This window comes from Empidonax traillii, unplaced genomic scaffold, assembly GCF_003031625.1.
Source record: "Empidonax traillii isolate 1590-97213 ecotype Southwest subspecies unplaced genomic scaffold, ASM303162v1 scaffold1099:size633499, whole genome shotgun sequence".
Lineage (NCBI taxonomy): Eukaryota > Metazoa > Chordata > Aves > Passeriformes > Tyrannidae > Empidonax > Empidonax traillii.
The window spans coordinates 384030-401316 of NW_020956292.1; the positions used below are offsets into that span (position 1 = coordinate 384030).

The 17287-nt window shown below is 41.4% G+C and overlaps 1 protein-coding gene across 1 annotated transcript in view; it reads left to right on the forward strand.

The window, feature by feature from the left end:
- Positions 1-2414: 2414 nt before the first annotated feature.
- LRMP (lymphoid restricted membrane protein) overlaps positions 2415-17287 on the forward strand; it is a 38555-nt gene continuing 23682 nt past the window's right edge. Inside the window, exons 1-15 of the mRNA XM_027904899.1 lie at positions 2415-2997; positions 3728-3829; positions 4713-4893; positions 5091-5167; positions 5248-5326; positions 6315-6473; positions 7645-7762; positions 8602-8652; positions 9373-9450; positions 9989-10045; positions 11919-11978; positions 12087-12151; positions 12238-12337; positions 13881-14012; positions 14274-14375. Coding sequence (XP_027760700.1) covers positions 2415-2997; positions 3728-3829; positions 4713-4893; positions 5091-5167; positions 5248-5326; positions 6315-6473; positions 7645-7762; positions 8602-8652; positions 9373-9450; positions 9989-10045; positions 11919-11978; positions 12087-12151; positions 12238-12337; positions 13881-14012; positions 14274-14375 — 1944 coding nt within the window. The remainder of the gene's footprint in view (positions 2998-3727; positions 3830-4712; positions 4894-5090; positions 5168-5247; positions 5327-6314; positions 6474-7644; positions 7763-8601; positions 8653-9372; positions 9451-9988; positions 10046-11918; positions 11979-12086; positions 12152-12237; positions 12338-13880; positions 14013-14273; positions 14376-17287) is intronic.

The window sequence follows — 17287 nt, forward strand, 5'->3', positions numbered from 1 at the left end:
ACAGCTTCTCCTGCTCAGATAACAGGTAAAATAGCTGTGCTATTTCTCCCAGAGAGGAACTGAAGTTATTTTTCCACGTGCTAGTGTAAGTATAAGGTCTTGGGCTTTGTTTGGTTGGTTGGGGTTTTTTTTGTTTGTGTTTTTTTTTTTCCCTGGGGCATTGCAAGTGGTATTTAAATAAACACTGCAGATAAAAAGTCTAATATCCTTTGATGGAGTGCTACCTCTATCTGCTTCAAGGCTCCTGTACTCTCAGAGAACACACCTAAATGTAACTGCAATGGATTTTAAAAAGTTTTTAAGATAATGCATCTACCTTTTGAAGATAATGCACCTCTAATTATGTGTCCCTAATATAGGACACTGCTTTGCTTTCCTGGCATTTACTTTTAAGGAGTAGATCTTTTAAAGCAGACATAATTAAAAGCAGTCTCTTCTCTAAATTTTTTTTTCTGAGCTTCTTACTATTGTTATTATTTTAAAATGTTTTTGTGGGTAAGGACCTACTCATTAAGATAAATGTTACTACTTACAGAAACAACAATAGAAAAATAACCTTGGGTATCTTGCCTCTGCAAATATAAAACCAAGCTGCTGCCATGCAGGCAGCTTGTAATAAACCAATTTAAGCAGAGCACTGAGTGTTTATGTCCATTATTAATAAATACTTCCATGTGATTTTATTCCTTGCTTCACAAGATTATACAAGTGGCAATTCTTGTGTTACGTGCTAATGAATCATGTTGCTGTTTTTGGGGAAAGGAAGTAGTTTTTCTACCCTGAAGAAAAGCAGGGATCTAACTTCTTGGGAAGGGGAGGTTTCTTTGTTTCACTTCTTGGTGCAGAGTTTGAGTAAAAAGACACAGGTATTTAGCTACAACATTGGGAGCAAAATATCCCTTAAAATCTAATTCTTGGGAGTTTCAGCTAGCTTCATTTGGGGTGTTATTATTATTTAACAACATCTCTCTTAAAAATGATCTCACTGGCACAGGTAAATGCCAATAGTATTGCTTGTTTTCCTTTTGTTTCTTTCCAATGGCAAAGACTTGGTGAGGAGCTCTGTTCCAGGCCAGCTGGGTTATACTGGGTGGTGGATGGCCTTTCTCAGTGCTGGAGTTTCAGGATGGGGCTTTTTTTGGGGGGGGAGGGAGATAAGAATTGAGATGTGAATTTTACAGTGGAATAGTGGCCAGTGAAAGCTCCCACCTGCCCAGTTCAGGGGAGGGGGTTGTAATTTGCCTAGGATAGACATGGAAACCTCACTTGAAACGTGGCAATGCACCTATTTATATAAAAACCATGATCATCCATTGATGAGGGCATCTAAAGATGAGCAGAACCAGATGGAAGTCAAAGCTTATTATCTACAGGATTGATTAAGTGTTGACACCAAATATGAAATTATAACTGTTGCTCTAAAATGAATTCCCAGCAAATTTAGTGTTTGAAATAGTGAAAATCTGATACTGCCAGTCTGGGTTGTGTGTTATTTTTGTTTGTTTGTTTGTTTTTGTGTGTGTGTTTTGTTGTGGTTTTTGTTTGGTGGTGGTGTTATTTTTTTGTGGGCAAGTGGTTATGTGTTTCCCTACGTAACGCTTCTCATTCTAGTACCACATTTTGAATTCAAGAACTTATAAACCTGTATCTGTCCAATTTCACGTGTGGCAATCCATAGGATGCCACATTCTTGTTCTCGTTGGGAGGTCCTTAAAAGCTCAAGTCTGGGAACACTCGGTTTTACTTTTCAGTCACCTGAAAAATGCACCTCCTGTGCCTTGGTCACACACACTTACAGGAAATACCTTCTAAAATGTTGCCTGGGAGAACAGATAATTAAAAATAGATAATAAAAATACAAATAGGATGAAGTGGCTTTGCAGGGTATGTTTTTTGGGTAATTCCCTGTGGGGTAGCATTGATAGCTGTAGATGTGGCTAATTAGTAAAAGAAACAGAAGAAACAGTGGGGTTTGGGTTTTTGTTCTTGTAGGTTCACAGAAAGGGTGACAATCTTCTTGTTCTCCCTTTTCCTGACTCTCCCCACACTCCCCCAGTTCTCAGTTGGTGTGAGTAACATCACGTGGTGCTTCCTTTAACCCAAAGAGTCAGCTGCTAAGTTGCAGGGAGCTCTTTAGTTTTAATTTTCGTTCCCCCCTCCCATAATTACGGTATTTAAGAATGAGCAGTAAGACTTCAGAAAGTATTTCTGCATCTGTTGCCCCAGTTTTCTAAATCTACATCCATTCTGGTTCTCTGGATGACTAAAACATCGTGACTGAAGGTTTCTGTCACAGCTGAATTTTCAAACCACTGATGAATTGGCACGAAGAATATATGTGTGTGTTGATCATCCTGACTCTTATCTCTCGTCCCTATTATTTCCAGATACTTTGCCAGAGAAGGGAATTGATAATGTCTTCAGAACAGGGAGCTAAGAAACGGCACCACAACCCAGTGGACAGCATCTGCAGGAAGATCAAGTCCATCCAGATGATGGACCAGGTCTCTAACCCTGCTTTGCAGATCCCCAAGTTCCAGTCCAGGAACTTCGACAGCCCTCAGTGCAACGTCAGAAAGAATCTGGAAGAAATACTGAAAGGCAGGACTTTCAGAAGTCGTGATGGCACCAGTCCAACTTTAATCAGTCCCAGCAATGACAGCGTTTTCTCTGCAAACTCATCCCCTTCCCTCGGGCCCCTCTCGGACTCTGCTGCAGGTGCCACCTTCACAGTCTTTAAAAGCAGTGAGAGATCCAGCAACCCCTGGGCTCCAGGATGCGCCATGGAGGACTGTTCTCCCTTCTGTTTTGGACCCCAGGAGGCCAATATTCCCAACAAACCACGTGCTTTGTCAAAGCTCGAATCTAAAGATGTGCGTCGTAAACAGAACTACCTCACGTCGAGTCCGAATTTGTATTTCTTCACATCTGAGAAAAAGCCAGACAGTGCTGAGGTCCAACCTCCTGTGCCAAAGGCATTTCCTTTAAGTGAAAGAGGTAAAAATCCTGAAAAAAACCCAACCAAACAAACCCAAACCTCCTAATTCAAAATCCTAGATAGTTGAACATTCAACTTACGTAGATGACATTTATTTACTATTTGAATCAGTAACAATACATTTTAGTATCCCTTAGATCTAATAAGACCACGAATAGAGCTGAATAAGGTCTTAAATTTTCTCTAAAAAATATTAATGTGGATGTAAAAAGTGAGGAAGTAATAAATCAAGTCAAACTGTTTTTTTCCAAATATCCTAATTATTTTCATGGTTAAGAGATTTGACTACTAATGTAGACTGCCTTTAGCATAAAAAGATACATGAGTTTGGGTGTTGCTCTTAGTTTGGGGGGTTTGTTGTTATTTATTTTTATAGAGATTGTTTTATTAATAAATTAATTTGACTACAATGATTTCCCTACGATATATCTGGAGTGGGAGGGAAGAAAATGCGTGTGTGGAAGTAGAAGCAGAAACCCGTTCCCAGCTCGGAGGATCCTGGTGTTATTTGGCAGTAAAAGCTCTGGTTTTACTGGGGGGAGAGGGGAGTGGTTTTGTTTCAATCACCTGAAAAAATATCAAAGTTGAAAAAGATGCCCTTCAAGCAGTGGTGTATTCCGTGTGTGATGTTGCTGCTACAAACATAGTATTGTAGTTAGAAAACAAATAAAGATGGACAATAACAGATTGATTTTTTTTTTTTAATATTATTATTTTTTTTTTCCACAGGAGGAAGGCAGATATCGGAGTTCAAATCCGATGACGTGAGCTTGATCTCTGAGGAGGACCTACTGACCACAATCTTCTGGGCGTGTGACACAGAACACACAGGTCTGCCAGGGACTTTGTTCTCTCAGGTTTTTCACGTTTCAGATCCCGTCATGGTCCCTGGAACACGCCAGTCCCTGCTGTGCCGAGACTCCCTTAGCGAGGTGCCTGTGAGTGGCAGGTGGAGAATAAATCCATAAGTATCTTGTGCCTCTTTTGCACTCCTTCCCTGCTGAGCTTTGCAGGATTTTAGTGCAGGGGAAGGTAGAGGAGCAACATTCTTCTGGCAAACACCCTTGTTGGAAAGGACTGTTTCTTTCTTTTAGCGTTTTTCCTGCTAGAAAAGAAGAACTTTCAGGAACTTCAGAGCAAGAGAGAATAACTCCCAGTTCCACCTAAATGTGTCTAAAAGTGGCAGGATCATAGAGTACAGTGTGGCCTGGGTTGGAAGGGACCTTAAAGATCATCCAGTTCCAACCCCTGCCGTGGGCTGGGACACCTTCCACTGTCCCAGGTTGCTCAGAGCCCCATCCAGCCTGGCCTTGAGAGTAAGGAGAAGTAAACAGAGAAAGGAGTAGTCTGGCAGAATAATATAGTGGCAGTCACAGGGTTTGATAAGACACCTGAAACCAGTGGCACAGCAAATGTGTCAACTTTTGTTCCTCTTAAACTGAAGGCCACAAAATCAGTAAACTTGATTTTCACACTTCTGTATTAGAGAAAAAACTTAATGAACAAAACCCCACCACTAGTGAAAGAAAAAACCCAAACAAAACCCCACACAAAACCAAAAAAAAAAAACCCCAGCCAAAAGATCTAAATTGCTTCTTTCCAGGTCACACTACAACTGCAGGGATCAGCTGCTTGCCTACAGCTCTTGAGGGCGATTGGATCCGGTGCAGTTGTTTGCGATGAATCTGGCACTTGACACCCGTTTCTGTTTCAGGAAAAGTGGCAGTTTCCAAGATAGTCGATTATTTGAGGCACACGACCAGTCGGGGATCAGAAGACAGCGGTCTTGAAGAGCTGTGCAACATGCTGGACCCAGATCAGAAGGATGTCTCCATGGACCTGGAAACATATCACGCAGTCATGGGAGAGTGGATCGAAGACCGCAAGAGGAAGTGGTAATGGCTTTTTTAATAAATCTGCCTCACAAGTCTCCTGTGAAAACAGGAGAGGATAAAGTTCCTCTGTGGCTTCTGGAAAGAAGATAGTATTGGGACACAGCGTCCACGAAGTGGGATTTAGCTGAAATTCGATAGATGTTACAGAGTTGTAAGCGGTCTAGTGTCACGCTGATTTTGATGCTTTCTTATTGCAGGGAAGATAGTGCCACTGGGGAATCATCAGCAAGCATGGAAGACCTGGAATTGCCAGCACCTAAAAACATCTCTGAAGGTGCAGACTGTTTTATTCTGTTTCTGTTGAGGGAAAACTCCCCTTTCTTGCTCTATAACCAAAACCCCCACCTCTTCCAGCAAAAAAGACACATGCCCGGATGAATGTGACATCAGGAAGCCTGGAGGCCTTTGGGGGTGATGTGTCTAGAGGAGACATGTAAGTCCATTTAAGCAATTCTTTCTCAGAATGTAGCACTCCTGGCTTTGAATTACTTGGCAGAAATTCCTAGAACCACTGTTCCAGAACACTGTGCTGGCAGAGTTTCTAATGCTGACCTCAGCCTACAGTGGCTCTTGGTGCTGTCACCTCCTTCCTCACAGCTTCTACTGAGACTTCAAAACACACTGGTGGTTTTTCCTACTGATATCTTGGTGCTTCTGTGTCCATTTGCCTTTTCAATTCCCTGTGAGCAGGGATTTGCCATGTGTTTCCCTGCTTAAACTGGATCCTTCCCTCCACCAAATTCTCTAGGTGTGTAACAATAAGAAGACATTATGTCCTCCAAATCTGGTCCTTTGGTTTTGTTTGGAGTTGTTTTTCTTGTGGTAGGGAGTTTGCTGGGGTTTTTTGGTAGTTACATCTGTGACTTGGACTCTGTTAGCAAAGCACTTAAAAAGTACCAGAAGTTTCATTTGTAGTTTATGCACAGTCTGAAATCCAAGATCTGCTTTCTGATGCTTCCCTGGAATTTCTCAGGATCTCAAAAGGGTGATCCTCGTTCAAGTTTTGGTTGAAAACATAAGTGGGGAATGGCTTAGGGGAAAAGAAAGAACCCAGGAAATCGTAGAGTCAACACAAAACTATTAGAATTGGCCAAAGAGGAGATTATTCCAAGCTTAAGGCCCTGTCACGCAGATATCCAGATGTGGCAGGTGTCTGGTGGCATATTTCAGTTGCAGGCAGCATTTAAAAAAAAGTGCTTAAAACCAAAACAGTTCTTGGTGTCTATAAAATTGGAGAACTCCCCTGAAGATATTCTGCCATCTCTGTGCAGAGCAAATAGACTGGACAGTGCAGCACTGCAATCCCTCTGTGGGCTCTTCTCTCCCCTCTAAGCAGTGCAGCACAGTATCAGGAATTTTAAAAAGCATAAATTGGGTGAAATCACCTTTCTCAATCTTTCCTGGCTTTGTTGCTGGAACAGGGAGACTTCTGACCTGATAACCTGTGTTGCTGACCTGCAGTACAAAACCCATAAGCTTCAGGAAGAGAACAACAAGCTGAAGCTCACACTGGAAGCTGTGGATGAGACCAGCAGCAAGCTGCTGGCAGATAATGAGCATCTACATCAACAAATTAAAAGGTGGGAGACCCTGAGGGGCACCAGGTCTAAGCTGTGATGGCTGTGGGCAGAGCTAAGCTCTTCCAAGTGGTCCAGACTTGCTTTGATGCTTTTCTCCTCCCCAGTGCTTCATGACAGTGATTTTCTTGGCTTTCTGTAGTTTAACCCTCTTGCCTTGTCGTTGTGCCCTGTTCCTCCTTATATATACCTCCTTTTATTGCTATAAAATCAGTCATCCATCTCAGAGCCTGGCTCTTGCAAGGTGAGGGTGCACACAGGCAAAATCTTGGAGTAAAGCAAAATAAAACAGGCAAAAACAACAACAACAATAAAAAGGCTTAATATTACCAAGAGAACAGCTAAGCACTGGAAGGCTTCCAATCCCAGACCACATACTCATTGCCAAGCTGAGGGAAAATGGGTGTGTGAGAGCTATTTTGCTACTCCTTTGAGGAACTGAGGTGAGTTGTCTCCCTTGTTTAGTATTTCTGTAGCCTGGGGACGTATCAGTGCCAGGAGCACAAGCCTATTTTTCATAGCACCCCTCTGACCTAATTAATTAAAATGGGATAGTTTGGTCAGCTGCCAAACCATTCCCAGTGTTTTCTAGGGAGATTAAGGCGAGAATGCTGCAGGGTTGCTGGCGTGGGACACGTGCCCTTGTGTTGGACCACCTGCTCTGGGATGCTCTGCAGGGTAGAGCCAGCCTGGAAAAGGGTTGTATAAATATACATGGTTTGGGGTATCAGATCAGGATTAAAAAAAAAATGATGGGGAGCTTATCCTGGATACTGGACTGAAATGGTTCCTGCAGCTGCTAATTATGAAGTGTTAATACTCATAGTATTAATAACTCACCGTAAAGATGAGTTTATGTGCTCAGGTAGCACGATATATTTAACTGTAACAAGCTAAATTGTCAACATGCTTTTGTTTATGTCCACCTGCCTTGGATGCTGTGCTTGCCTGGGTTTTCATCCCTTCCTGTGACAGCAGAAGGAGGAGACAAATTATCACTGTGTCCATGAACTCGCTGGACAAAAAGGCTTAAATCTGGCAGTTGCTCATCTGTTAAGTGTCCGTGCCAAAAAAATAAGTCGCTGGTGGCTTCTAAAAAATATTGTATTTCGAGCCTCTCTGATGACCAACATTAACTGGCTGAATTGCTCTGGATTTACCTCTCCCTGTGCAGCATCCAGCACTACGTGTTGAAAGCCAAATCGCTGGAAGAAGAACTGGAAGAGGCAAGGAGCAACCTGAACCTGTCAGAAGAGAAGAGAGAGCAGGCTCTCTGGCAGAACAAACAACTAGTAGGTGCTCTTGTTTCTCAGCTTACCTTGTCCAGCACCTCACACCTTGCTGTGACAGTGGCACGACCCTTCAGGCTGTTCAAAATCAGGAGAATGACTTTTCTCTCTACCAGTGGGTACTGAGGCCTTTTAAGGGTGTTTGGAATGTGATTTATGGAAATTTGTTTTCACTATTGACAATAACAATGAAGAAAATCATTAAAAGGGCCTGTCTTAATATAATCATGCTGAAAGGCAGCAGTTCTTTTACTGCCATCACTGAACTTCTGTTTTGAAGCTGGTGAGCCAGCAGGGACAAGGGACTCAGTTCAGGTGGCCAAACAAAAGAGGAATTTTCCAAAGCACCCCAAGGTTACTGTCAATGTCCACAGGGACTGGGAGATATGACAGGAGTTCTGTGCCAAGCAGGAACACGAGGATTTTTGGGGTTATCCTGCTGTAGTGTGGATATATGTTTTGATATTGCTTTAATTCGAGATTTTGTGCATAATTTCCCTTGTGAGGAGGAGGTGGGGTGGGAGTGAAAAATATTATTGGAATTCTGTAGTTGTGCAAAGGGGTGAAACAGCACAGCTTCATCTTGGGCTCTGGATGTGTTTGTGGTCAGCTGCTTTTTGTCTTAGTTTGGCTTTGACTACTGTACTTGACACAACTCCTGTTCTTCTCTTTTTCTATTATTTTCTTTCTCTTTTTTCCTTTTTTTTTTTTTTTTTTTTTTTTTTTTTTTTTTTTTTTTTTTTTTTTTTTTTTTTTTTTTTTTTTTTTTTTTTTTTTTTTTTTTTTTTTTTTTTTTTTTTTTTTTTTTTTTTTTTTTTTTTTTTGGTAATAAACCTGATCAGGAAAAAGAGAATCAGTCTCTCAACATCAAAGTCACTTCTCTCCAGGAAGAGGTAAAAAAATAAAATGTGGTTTTACATGGTCTTGCCTGGCTCAAAGTTTGCCATTAAGAAATGAAGTGTTTAAAGCCTGACATGCTAATTAGGTTATCAAAATATCCAGTGTTTTACAAGGGTGGCTTGTCATAAAACTTTTTATCTTGGAGTTGCACTGTGCTTCAGATTTTCCATTTGGTGGGTAAGCAAAGATATAAGGTTAGGGAAACAAAGCAAACATAGGAAATATTTTATAAACCAGTTGAAACTGTTTGCTTACAGCCTGTATTTCAGACAATTCAGGATGAAACAAGCAGGTTAAATACTGCATAGTAACGAAAAGCACCTCCAGATTAATCTTTCTGAAAAGCTCCCGAGTCCAAATAGCTGTTAAACAACATCTTTTCTTATCATGCTGCAGGCCTGAAAGGTTTTTTTTTGGGGGGGGTGGGGGTGTTTATTTGAGGTTTTTTTAGCTTTTCTAGGCCTGCTAATGCTCATAAATAACATTTTGAGGTTTTTTCTTTTTTACCTGTGCTCTGGAGAAACGGGGTGAGGGGGAAAGGAGCAGAGACAGTTTTGGTGGGGCAAGCACATACAATGTACGAGCAGAAATGCTGGTGGTGTCTGAGAGTAGGCAGCAGCTTTGGGGGTGGAGATGTCATTTTTTGCCTGGATTCTCCGAGGAGAAGCTGTCAATCCATTCAGCTGTGCCTAAACACTCTGCATCTTGCTTAGAATATTAGGAATAGCATGGACACCGACGGGCTGCAAAAGAAGATTTCGGAGCTGTCTCAAAACGCAGCAGAGCTTCAAGTAAGCATTTCAGCTCCAGGAGGAACAAAAAGAACATGGAATAGTTTTACTTGGGTCTGGTTGAGGGGGATCTTTCTGCTTCTGGAAGGCAGACAGGCCTGAATCTCTCGATATTGAGGGACTGCAGTGCAGTCATAGCTTGGACAGTGTGACAGCTTTGACTGAGGAAGTTGCTGCCTGGGGGCCAAAAACTGTTTAATTTGTTCCTCTGAGTTAAACTTTTAGGAAACCTTTTCCCCAGTGTTTGACAAAATAGATTAGTCATGCTTTGGGTGATGTTGCTGGAAGTCTTGGGCCTGGAGAAATGAGAGGAAACAAAGGTGGCGGTGAAAGCTGAGAACACTTTCACTCCTCACTGGGTACGAGATTCCTACTTTCAAAAACACCACACAAAGTATTCCAAGAATAATTTGGTTTTTTTTTTCTGAGCCAGGAAGGTTGATACCCTTTTTCCCTTCCAAGAAGGAAATAGGAAGAGAATTGTATTACATAATCCATGCTGATGACTGGAATTACTTCTGATCTTTTCATTCTTTAGATCCAAGTAAATCTCTACGAAAGCACTGTGGTGAATAAAGAGGCAAGCTTGGTCCAGGTCAGTAGCTTTTCCTTTGTTACTGTCTTGTCTAAAAATCACAGAGTTCCAAAATGGTTCGAGTTGGAAGGACCTGGAGACCATCTCCTTCCAACCCCCTGCCATGGGCAGGGAACCTTCCCTATCCCAGCTTGCTGCTCTATGGGATGATTTGTAAAAAGGCAAGGCAATAGTATTCACTGTGGCACTTTTATTTCTACTCTTCACACACTGCAGAACCTGATCCTATAAATGGCTTCGAAGTAGGCGAGCTCTGCTTTAGGACCTGGTTATGAGCCAGCATAGTTAAAGGTTTTAGAATTTTGCTTTTATTAAAAAAAAAAAAAAAAAAAAAAAAAAAAAAAAAAAAAAAAAAAAAAAAAAAAAAAAAAAAAAAAAAAAAAAAAAAAAAAAGGTAAAAAAAAATGACATTTAAACAAACTTGCAAACTTCAGGAAAAAACGTACAGAAACTTCTAAAGGCTGCTTCCTTCAACAGTTGCTAAAAGAATGTACCTGCAGAAGGTCCTTTCCTTCATGTCTCTTACTGAAATTAAATTTTTGTGTCAAACTAGAAATGTTGTTTTGGAGCCCAGTGCAAAAGCAAATTTGTCCTTTCATTACTAAGGTGTAACCATCCAGGCTTTGCTGAAGAGTGAGCATTTCTGAGGTCTTTAAACTTGTGTTCTGCATTGGAAAAAGAAGACATAAGACTACACAAGGGTGTTGGCATTCTCTGGATTAATGAATTATGCAAATTGCCTTCTAGGCCAAGGCAGTTTCTATTTAGCAGAACGTGTTTTAAATCACCTGATAAAATATTTAACTCCCTGTCTGCAAAAGGGAGTGCAGCTGAGTTCAAATAGTAAAAAAGTGGTGTAGCTGATAGCTTTGTAGCTGAGTGTTTTAATAATTTTGGTTTGGTTGGTTATTTATTTTTTTCTCCCCCAGAAGTATCTTGAGGGCACAAATTTATTCTTTTTTAAAAAGTACCTTTCTCTTTCTCATCCTTGAATGATTCAGAGCTTTTGTGAGCTCTGTAGTATCGTTTTATTTTAGCAAGACTCTTTTAGTCTATGGACTAAATGGGAAATTTGAAAGTAGACTGTCAGAGTTCATGTTGATAAATATGACCGGTTTGTATAATTTTTCAAGAAACTGGTGTGGAAAACTGACTTTGCTTGTTGTCATTATGATGTGTGGGATAAAGGTTTACCTGTAAGCTAAAAACAATCCTTTTGAAGGCCCTCTGTCTGAGGGTAGATTGGATAGGATTGACGGTCATTAGAAATTATTATGGCAACTTTTCTCTTCCAGGCCTGTAGAAAGTATGTGAAGACAGAAAAACACTTATTTCCTTTCTTTTTTTTTTTTTTTTTAATATTTAATAACTCTTTAACATTTTTATCACTTTTCTCTGCCAAGACTGAAGGGCTGATTCTATAAGGGGATGTTTAATCTACAGAGTGCTACGCTCGTCATGAAAAGTAATGAGAGTTAACTCAGAACATGGCAACTTGTTTTAAAGGTCAGCTGGGATCTAAACCCGTGCCAGGCATAATATAATCCTTGTTTTCAGCTAAAACTAGGGTGCTTCTGTGCAGTTTAATACGCTGATACTGAAACCAGGTGAGGAATAAATTAAAGTACAGCAGCTGGAAAGAGTGTTTGCCTCCTTAATTTCAGAAGTTAGGTAGAAAAGGTCATCTGAGTGTTTTCTGTTATTAATATGCCAGGTATTCTGTTAATATGACTGTATTCTTTTACATGTGCAATTATTTTTATGATATATAATTAGGTTGCTGCTCAAACCTAAATCCTACAGATTGCTGCTGGGATGGAGGATTGAATATAGTAAGTTTTATTTTTGTTCTTTTCCTCCCCAATCTCCGCAGAAGGAGCAGGACATCAAGGAACTGAAGTTAACCATTGTGGAGTGTTCCTCAATAATAGAGGTATGGGACTGGGCTTAGTTTTTGCCTGTGTGAGGGGAAAGCTTGGATATCCTGTGTTCATTCTGCCTGGCAAACTGAGCCTCTGACCAAATCCCACGTGTGTTTTAGACGCTGAGGGCAGAAAAAACGAAGCTACTGGAGAACATGCAACACATGCAGCAAGAGCTGATCTCGTGAGTGTTGTGAGCAAGCCCCAGGAAATGCAGTTTGTCCAAAGTCAGGAAGGACTGACACCTAATTTTTTTCCTTCTTCCACTAGAAATGGGTTGTGTTTCCCCTTGCTGTGCAAATATAACAGTAATGTTCCTGAAGGGATGAATTCGCTGCACTGTGAGCTGGAACTTGCCCAGTCCTCTGAGGTATGAATTCAGTCTTTAATGAACCCCTTCCCTGTTGCCTTGCATCAGCAGAGGCAGAACAAAGCTCGTTCCCTGCAGATGATTAGATAACCTTGGAATTTGGAGCCATTAATCCCATCACGCAGGCAGAGAATGAATGTGAAGGTCACAGTGTTGTCCTGAGAACTCTGGAGAAAGTCCAGAGGAAAGCAAACAAAACACTCGTAGATCTAAGAAAGTAAATCTGGAAGAGCTAAGTTCATGCATTTAGCTGGCAGAAGAACAGGCTGATAGGAGAAGATAGAAGTATACAAATATATTTCGATATATTTAATAATAGTATTGCAGCTGAGCCAGTTGGTTGGAAGTTGTAGGTGGTTTAGTGACTTCTGGGAGCTCTGGTTTCGATCAGGCACACTTGACAAAACACTGGAAGTTTGGTCTTTAACTTACTGTTCTTGCAGCTTTCCAGTGCTCCAATGGAGAGCTACTGGAAAAAAACCCAAATTCCATGTACCTCCTTGTGGAGGGCAGAATGGAAGCTTTGGACAAGGTTTATCAGAGACACCCCCCTGTTGAGTCACAAGGTGCAGAAAGGACTCCCTGGCTTTCCAAATTGCTTCTTAAAGAGGAGGTTGGATCCAGGTGCAGCCAGATCCAGTCCTGCTCCCAGGCTTGGCCAACAGTTTATGTCCAGAAGTTTGTATAAAGGCTCGATTACACCTGTACAACTCTGCCCCATGGGGCTAAGGATGGCAAGCCAAACACATTTAAATGAATGAAGTAAATTATTTCTTTAAATTGACAGTAATGATTGGACTAAAGGACTTTAATCAGAATTATCTACTACAGCATGACTAGTTATAGCTACTTGTACAGAGCACGAGTTATTAAATCAAACATTTCAAAGCTAGCTTAATGATTATTAGAGATTGTTGTCAGCTGATAGCAAATATATGCTACTGAGTTAATTTTTCTTGTGAGACTTCACCTGGTAGCTGCTTATTTTTGTACAGGGTGAGTTTTCAAACAACAACAACAAGAAAAAAAATCTAATAATGGACGAAAACCACAGGCCCAAGAAGGAGAGTTGTGCTTGGCTAGGCAGCATTGTTTCAAAAGTTCAGGTGTTGTCCCATGTTGCAGCTCCCCAGGGCCACAGTGAGTCAGTGTTGACCTCTCTAATGCCAGGATGAGACATGATTCCACCTGTAAAGCAAGTAAGGGCTCTGCTTATTCATCACTTGGTAGAGCCCCTTCTGAATAAAGATAACTAATTACTGACTCCCCCTTGCCTACCCTGACATGAATATTTACACTGGGTCACTCAGCAGCTTGGTTGGCTGGCTTTTTAAAATTTTATTTATTTATTTATTTATTTTAAATTCCCCATGACGTGATTGTTTTGAAAAGCTTTTTACAAGCTTTTCAGGTTTTGGTAGCTCTGACCTTCTGGTAAATACAGTGCAGGAAATACTTTAGGAAAAGTCTAAATGTCACTGAATGCTGGTTTGCAACAAGGAGATGTCAAAATAAACCAGCTGGCTCTTCCATCTCTTCAAAGATGATCAGGACTGAATGGACGACCCTGGATGAAACACTGGACCGTGAAGTGCTGCTTTTACTTCAGGGGCCCGAATACGGGGGAGAGAAATTCAAGACCCTCATGCAAAACCTGGTCAGTGGCAGAGCTGATGTGCCTGAGGATGTGGTCTTCTTGTCAGCCTTTTAATTCTCCAAGCACTGATAATCAGATTGCGCTTGCACCTTCTCAAAAAATAAGAATGGTTTCTTTGAGGGTGTGGGGGGAAGGGGGGGCATCATTTAACAACATCACTTGGTACCTACTCTGACACTGGAACTTGTAGCCTGGGTGAGTCTGGGCAGCATTAAAAATGCCAGGGTTTTGGGTGGTGGTGATTGTTGTTGTTGTTTTGGGTTTGATTTTCTCTTTTAGCAAGAGGAAGCCTCTGAAGTGGAGGAGCTTGTCATGGCTTCATTGCAGTGGGTAAAAGATCCTGAGGGGGACACACAACAAACCTGGGAAAGAAAACTTGTGGTAAGTAACTGTTTGTCTGGAGATATTTAGTGAAACAGGGGGCTGGGCAATAACTGAAGGTGGGTATCTTATTGCTGCATGTTCTGTGTACTAATTACTTGAGATCATAGCCTGTATGGGGAGGAATAGCATCTGTTACTTTTGGTTTTGAGGAGGAACGGGGTGGATGCTCTTCACTTGCACATCGTGCTCTTCCTGACTTGTCTTATGGAGGAGCTCCCTTTGTTAAAGCTGTGCTTGAAGGAAAGGGCAGGTTGAAGAGGAAAATGAGGTCAGATGGCCGTGTGAGATCTCTTCTCTCCATCTTTTCTGTGTGCCTCAAACCCATCTCACCCTGTGCTCTGAATTAGACTGTGGTTCTGGATGGTACAAGAAGAGCAGGGATATAATTTTTATAACCAGCTTTCCAAACTGAAACCTTCATAGGGTTTACTTTGTTTTGAAAGGTGATGAGTTCTGCTTTTGCTGGACATGCTCCACAGGAAGAGTTTCAACAAAACCACGTTTTACAACTTATTCTTGCATAATGTGCTTCTCCTACTCCTCACACCTCTTGTGAGGCAAGTAAAGACTTTTGCTCAAGCTAACTGGCAAAAATGTCTTCCCCATGTGGTAGCAGGTGCCTGTGGACTCAAACTCTGTTGCTCTTGTTTCCTCTTCCCTCCCCTGTGACAGCACAGCTTCTGAAATTTTTATTTTTTTGGATGTAGATTTTTCTCCGACCCTCTCCTTGATACCAGTCTCTTATTAAGAACACTGCTACAGAAAACTCTGTATATTAATGCTACCTTTCAGCTTCTTAATAGAAGCAAAACCCCTCAATTCATCTCACGTGGGTAACAGCAGGTGTAACACCATGGTATGTGCTGCTTGAAATTAATTCTTTTAAGCAGAAAACCACCCTTCTTTCCTGCTAGTGCTGCAAAATGTTGTAGCTGGCCCTCTTCACCTTTCTTGGGCAGGCTGGAGCAATCATTGGGAGCCATCCAGTCCTGGAGCCAGTTTATTTGTTGGTTTGTTTTTAATTTTTCTTTCTTTTTTAAGTAAATCCTGAAAACTTTTTCCTCTTAGAGGAAGTATAGGCGTCTAGGCCTCTTCACTCTGATGGGACTTTAGGTGGGCTCTGGGAAGCTGCTGGCTCCTGAATTGCTGTAGCTTTTTGATCTCGACTAAAAACTTTCTCCTTCAAAGCTGTCAGAGCTGGAAAATGCTTTTTAAAATTACATTGGGATCGTATTCCTGTTGAACATGTGAAGCTAAAAACTTTAGGTGTGGGGGTTGGAGTTGATACATGGCAGATAAAGCCTATTCTGGCTCTTAGAGTGATGCATTTGGAAAATAAGCTACCAGAGGATTAAGGAGGAATAAGAAGGTCCAGTGTGACTTCCAGTCAGGAAATGGTCAAGCATATTATCTTCTTCTAGCCAGAACAAGCCAGATATGTGGGAAATTTGGTGCATGGAGCTGAACAAAGGTAGGCTCAAAAAATGAGAGAGGTTCAAAGTAGCTTCTTCCAGCCTTAGTGAAAGCTTTTGTTGACAAATTAATTAAATCTTGGACCACGGACCATCACTTGAAGCCTGAACACTTCCCCACCATTCCCTGGGAAACATGTCATGGACACGTTTTGCTGGGCTTTGGTGTTTTCGTGTATATTTTAAAGGTTATTACACATAAAGTAGATTTTAAGTGGGCTCCTGGTTTTGTGGATACATACATCTATTTAAGTGTATAGATAGATAGTGCCAGCAAAATCTTCTTCACCCTTCTCTCTACTGGGAGATAAGAGTGGCACATGTGCCCTGATAAGCTTGTACCACTTGTGTGTCAAAACCGTGTCGTTTCTAAGAGTTAGTGCTGCCTGCCTTGGCTGAGAAGCTGATCTTCAGGATGTGGGCACTTGCACATGGTTCACATCCCATGTCATCCCAGAAAACTTATCAGCAAAAACTGCTCAGGCTGGTGGTTTGGTTTTGTTGGGTTTTTTTTCACTTGACATGCTGTGGGTTTTTTTTTTTGTTTGAAGCTCATGAACAACATCTGACTCTGACTTGCAAGCAGATAAGGTGGCCCATGCTTGGAGGATTGGTGTTTTCCCCTTAGAACTGATGTGAAAGCCCAGAAACATAAGCCTCATTCTTTCCTGACCCCTGTTTGACTCCCAGTAGGCATTCTGTAAAAGCTGAGGACACTATTTCATGTGTTCAGTTGAGCAAGGTCAGAGGGAGAGGAATCCAGTGCTCTTTCCCACTACTTTACACTGCAAGTCACTGTTCAGAGAAATAAAGGATGCAATGCTACCTAGAACCTGATTTTTCCCCTTTTCTTCCTACAAACCAGAGGTAAAACTGAAAGCCTTTGTCACAGGGGTCATCCCTTGGGCAGATCATCTGCTAGGCGTGCATGACTAACTGAAATAAGGATTTATTGGGGTATTTTATTTATTTGACTGTAATAACAAGCCCAAGTTTTTACCAGTGGACTTAGCTGTACTTCAAGGAAAGCATCACAGAAGTCTAAATATCATTTTTAGGGCTTCCTGCAAGGTGGTCATTATTAAAACTTCCTCTTATGAAATACAAGGGGGGAATTTTTTGTTGCTGTATCTGGGCCCCTTGTGGTAGAGTTTTTTCTTTACTTTCTTTAATCAACACTAAATAGTGTTGGATGTAGGTGAGGATAGCAAGTGGTGGAGCAGGGAAATCAATTCTCATCATGTGAATTGAGGCTCTGGTTGACTCCCTGTCTCTCTTCCTCCTCCTACCACATGGCAATTCTTGTCTCAAAATCCCACAGGTTCTCAAGCAAGAGCTAAGAGAAAAAAGACATGTTTGGATCCAGAAACTTCAGCTCTTGGAAAAATGCAAGGAGAGCTTAGACAAGGATTTTGTTCGAATGGCAGGGAACCTGAG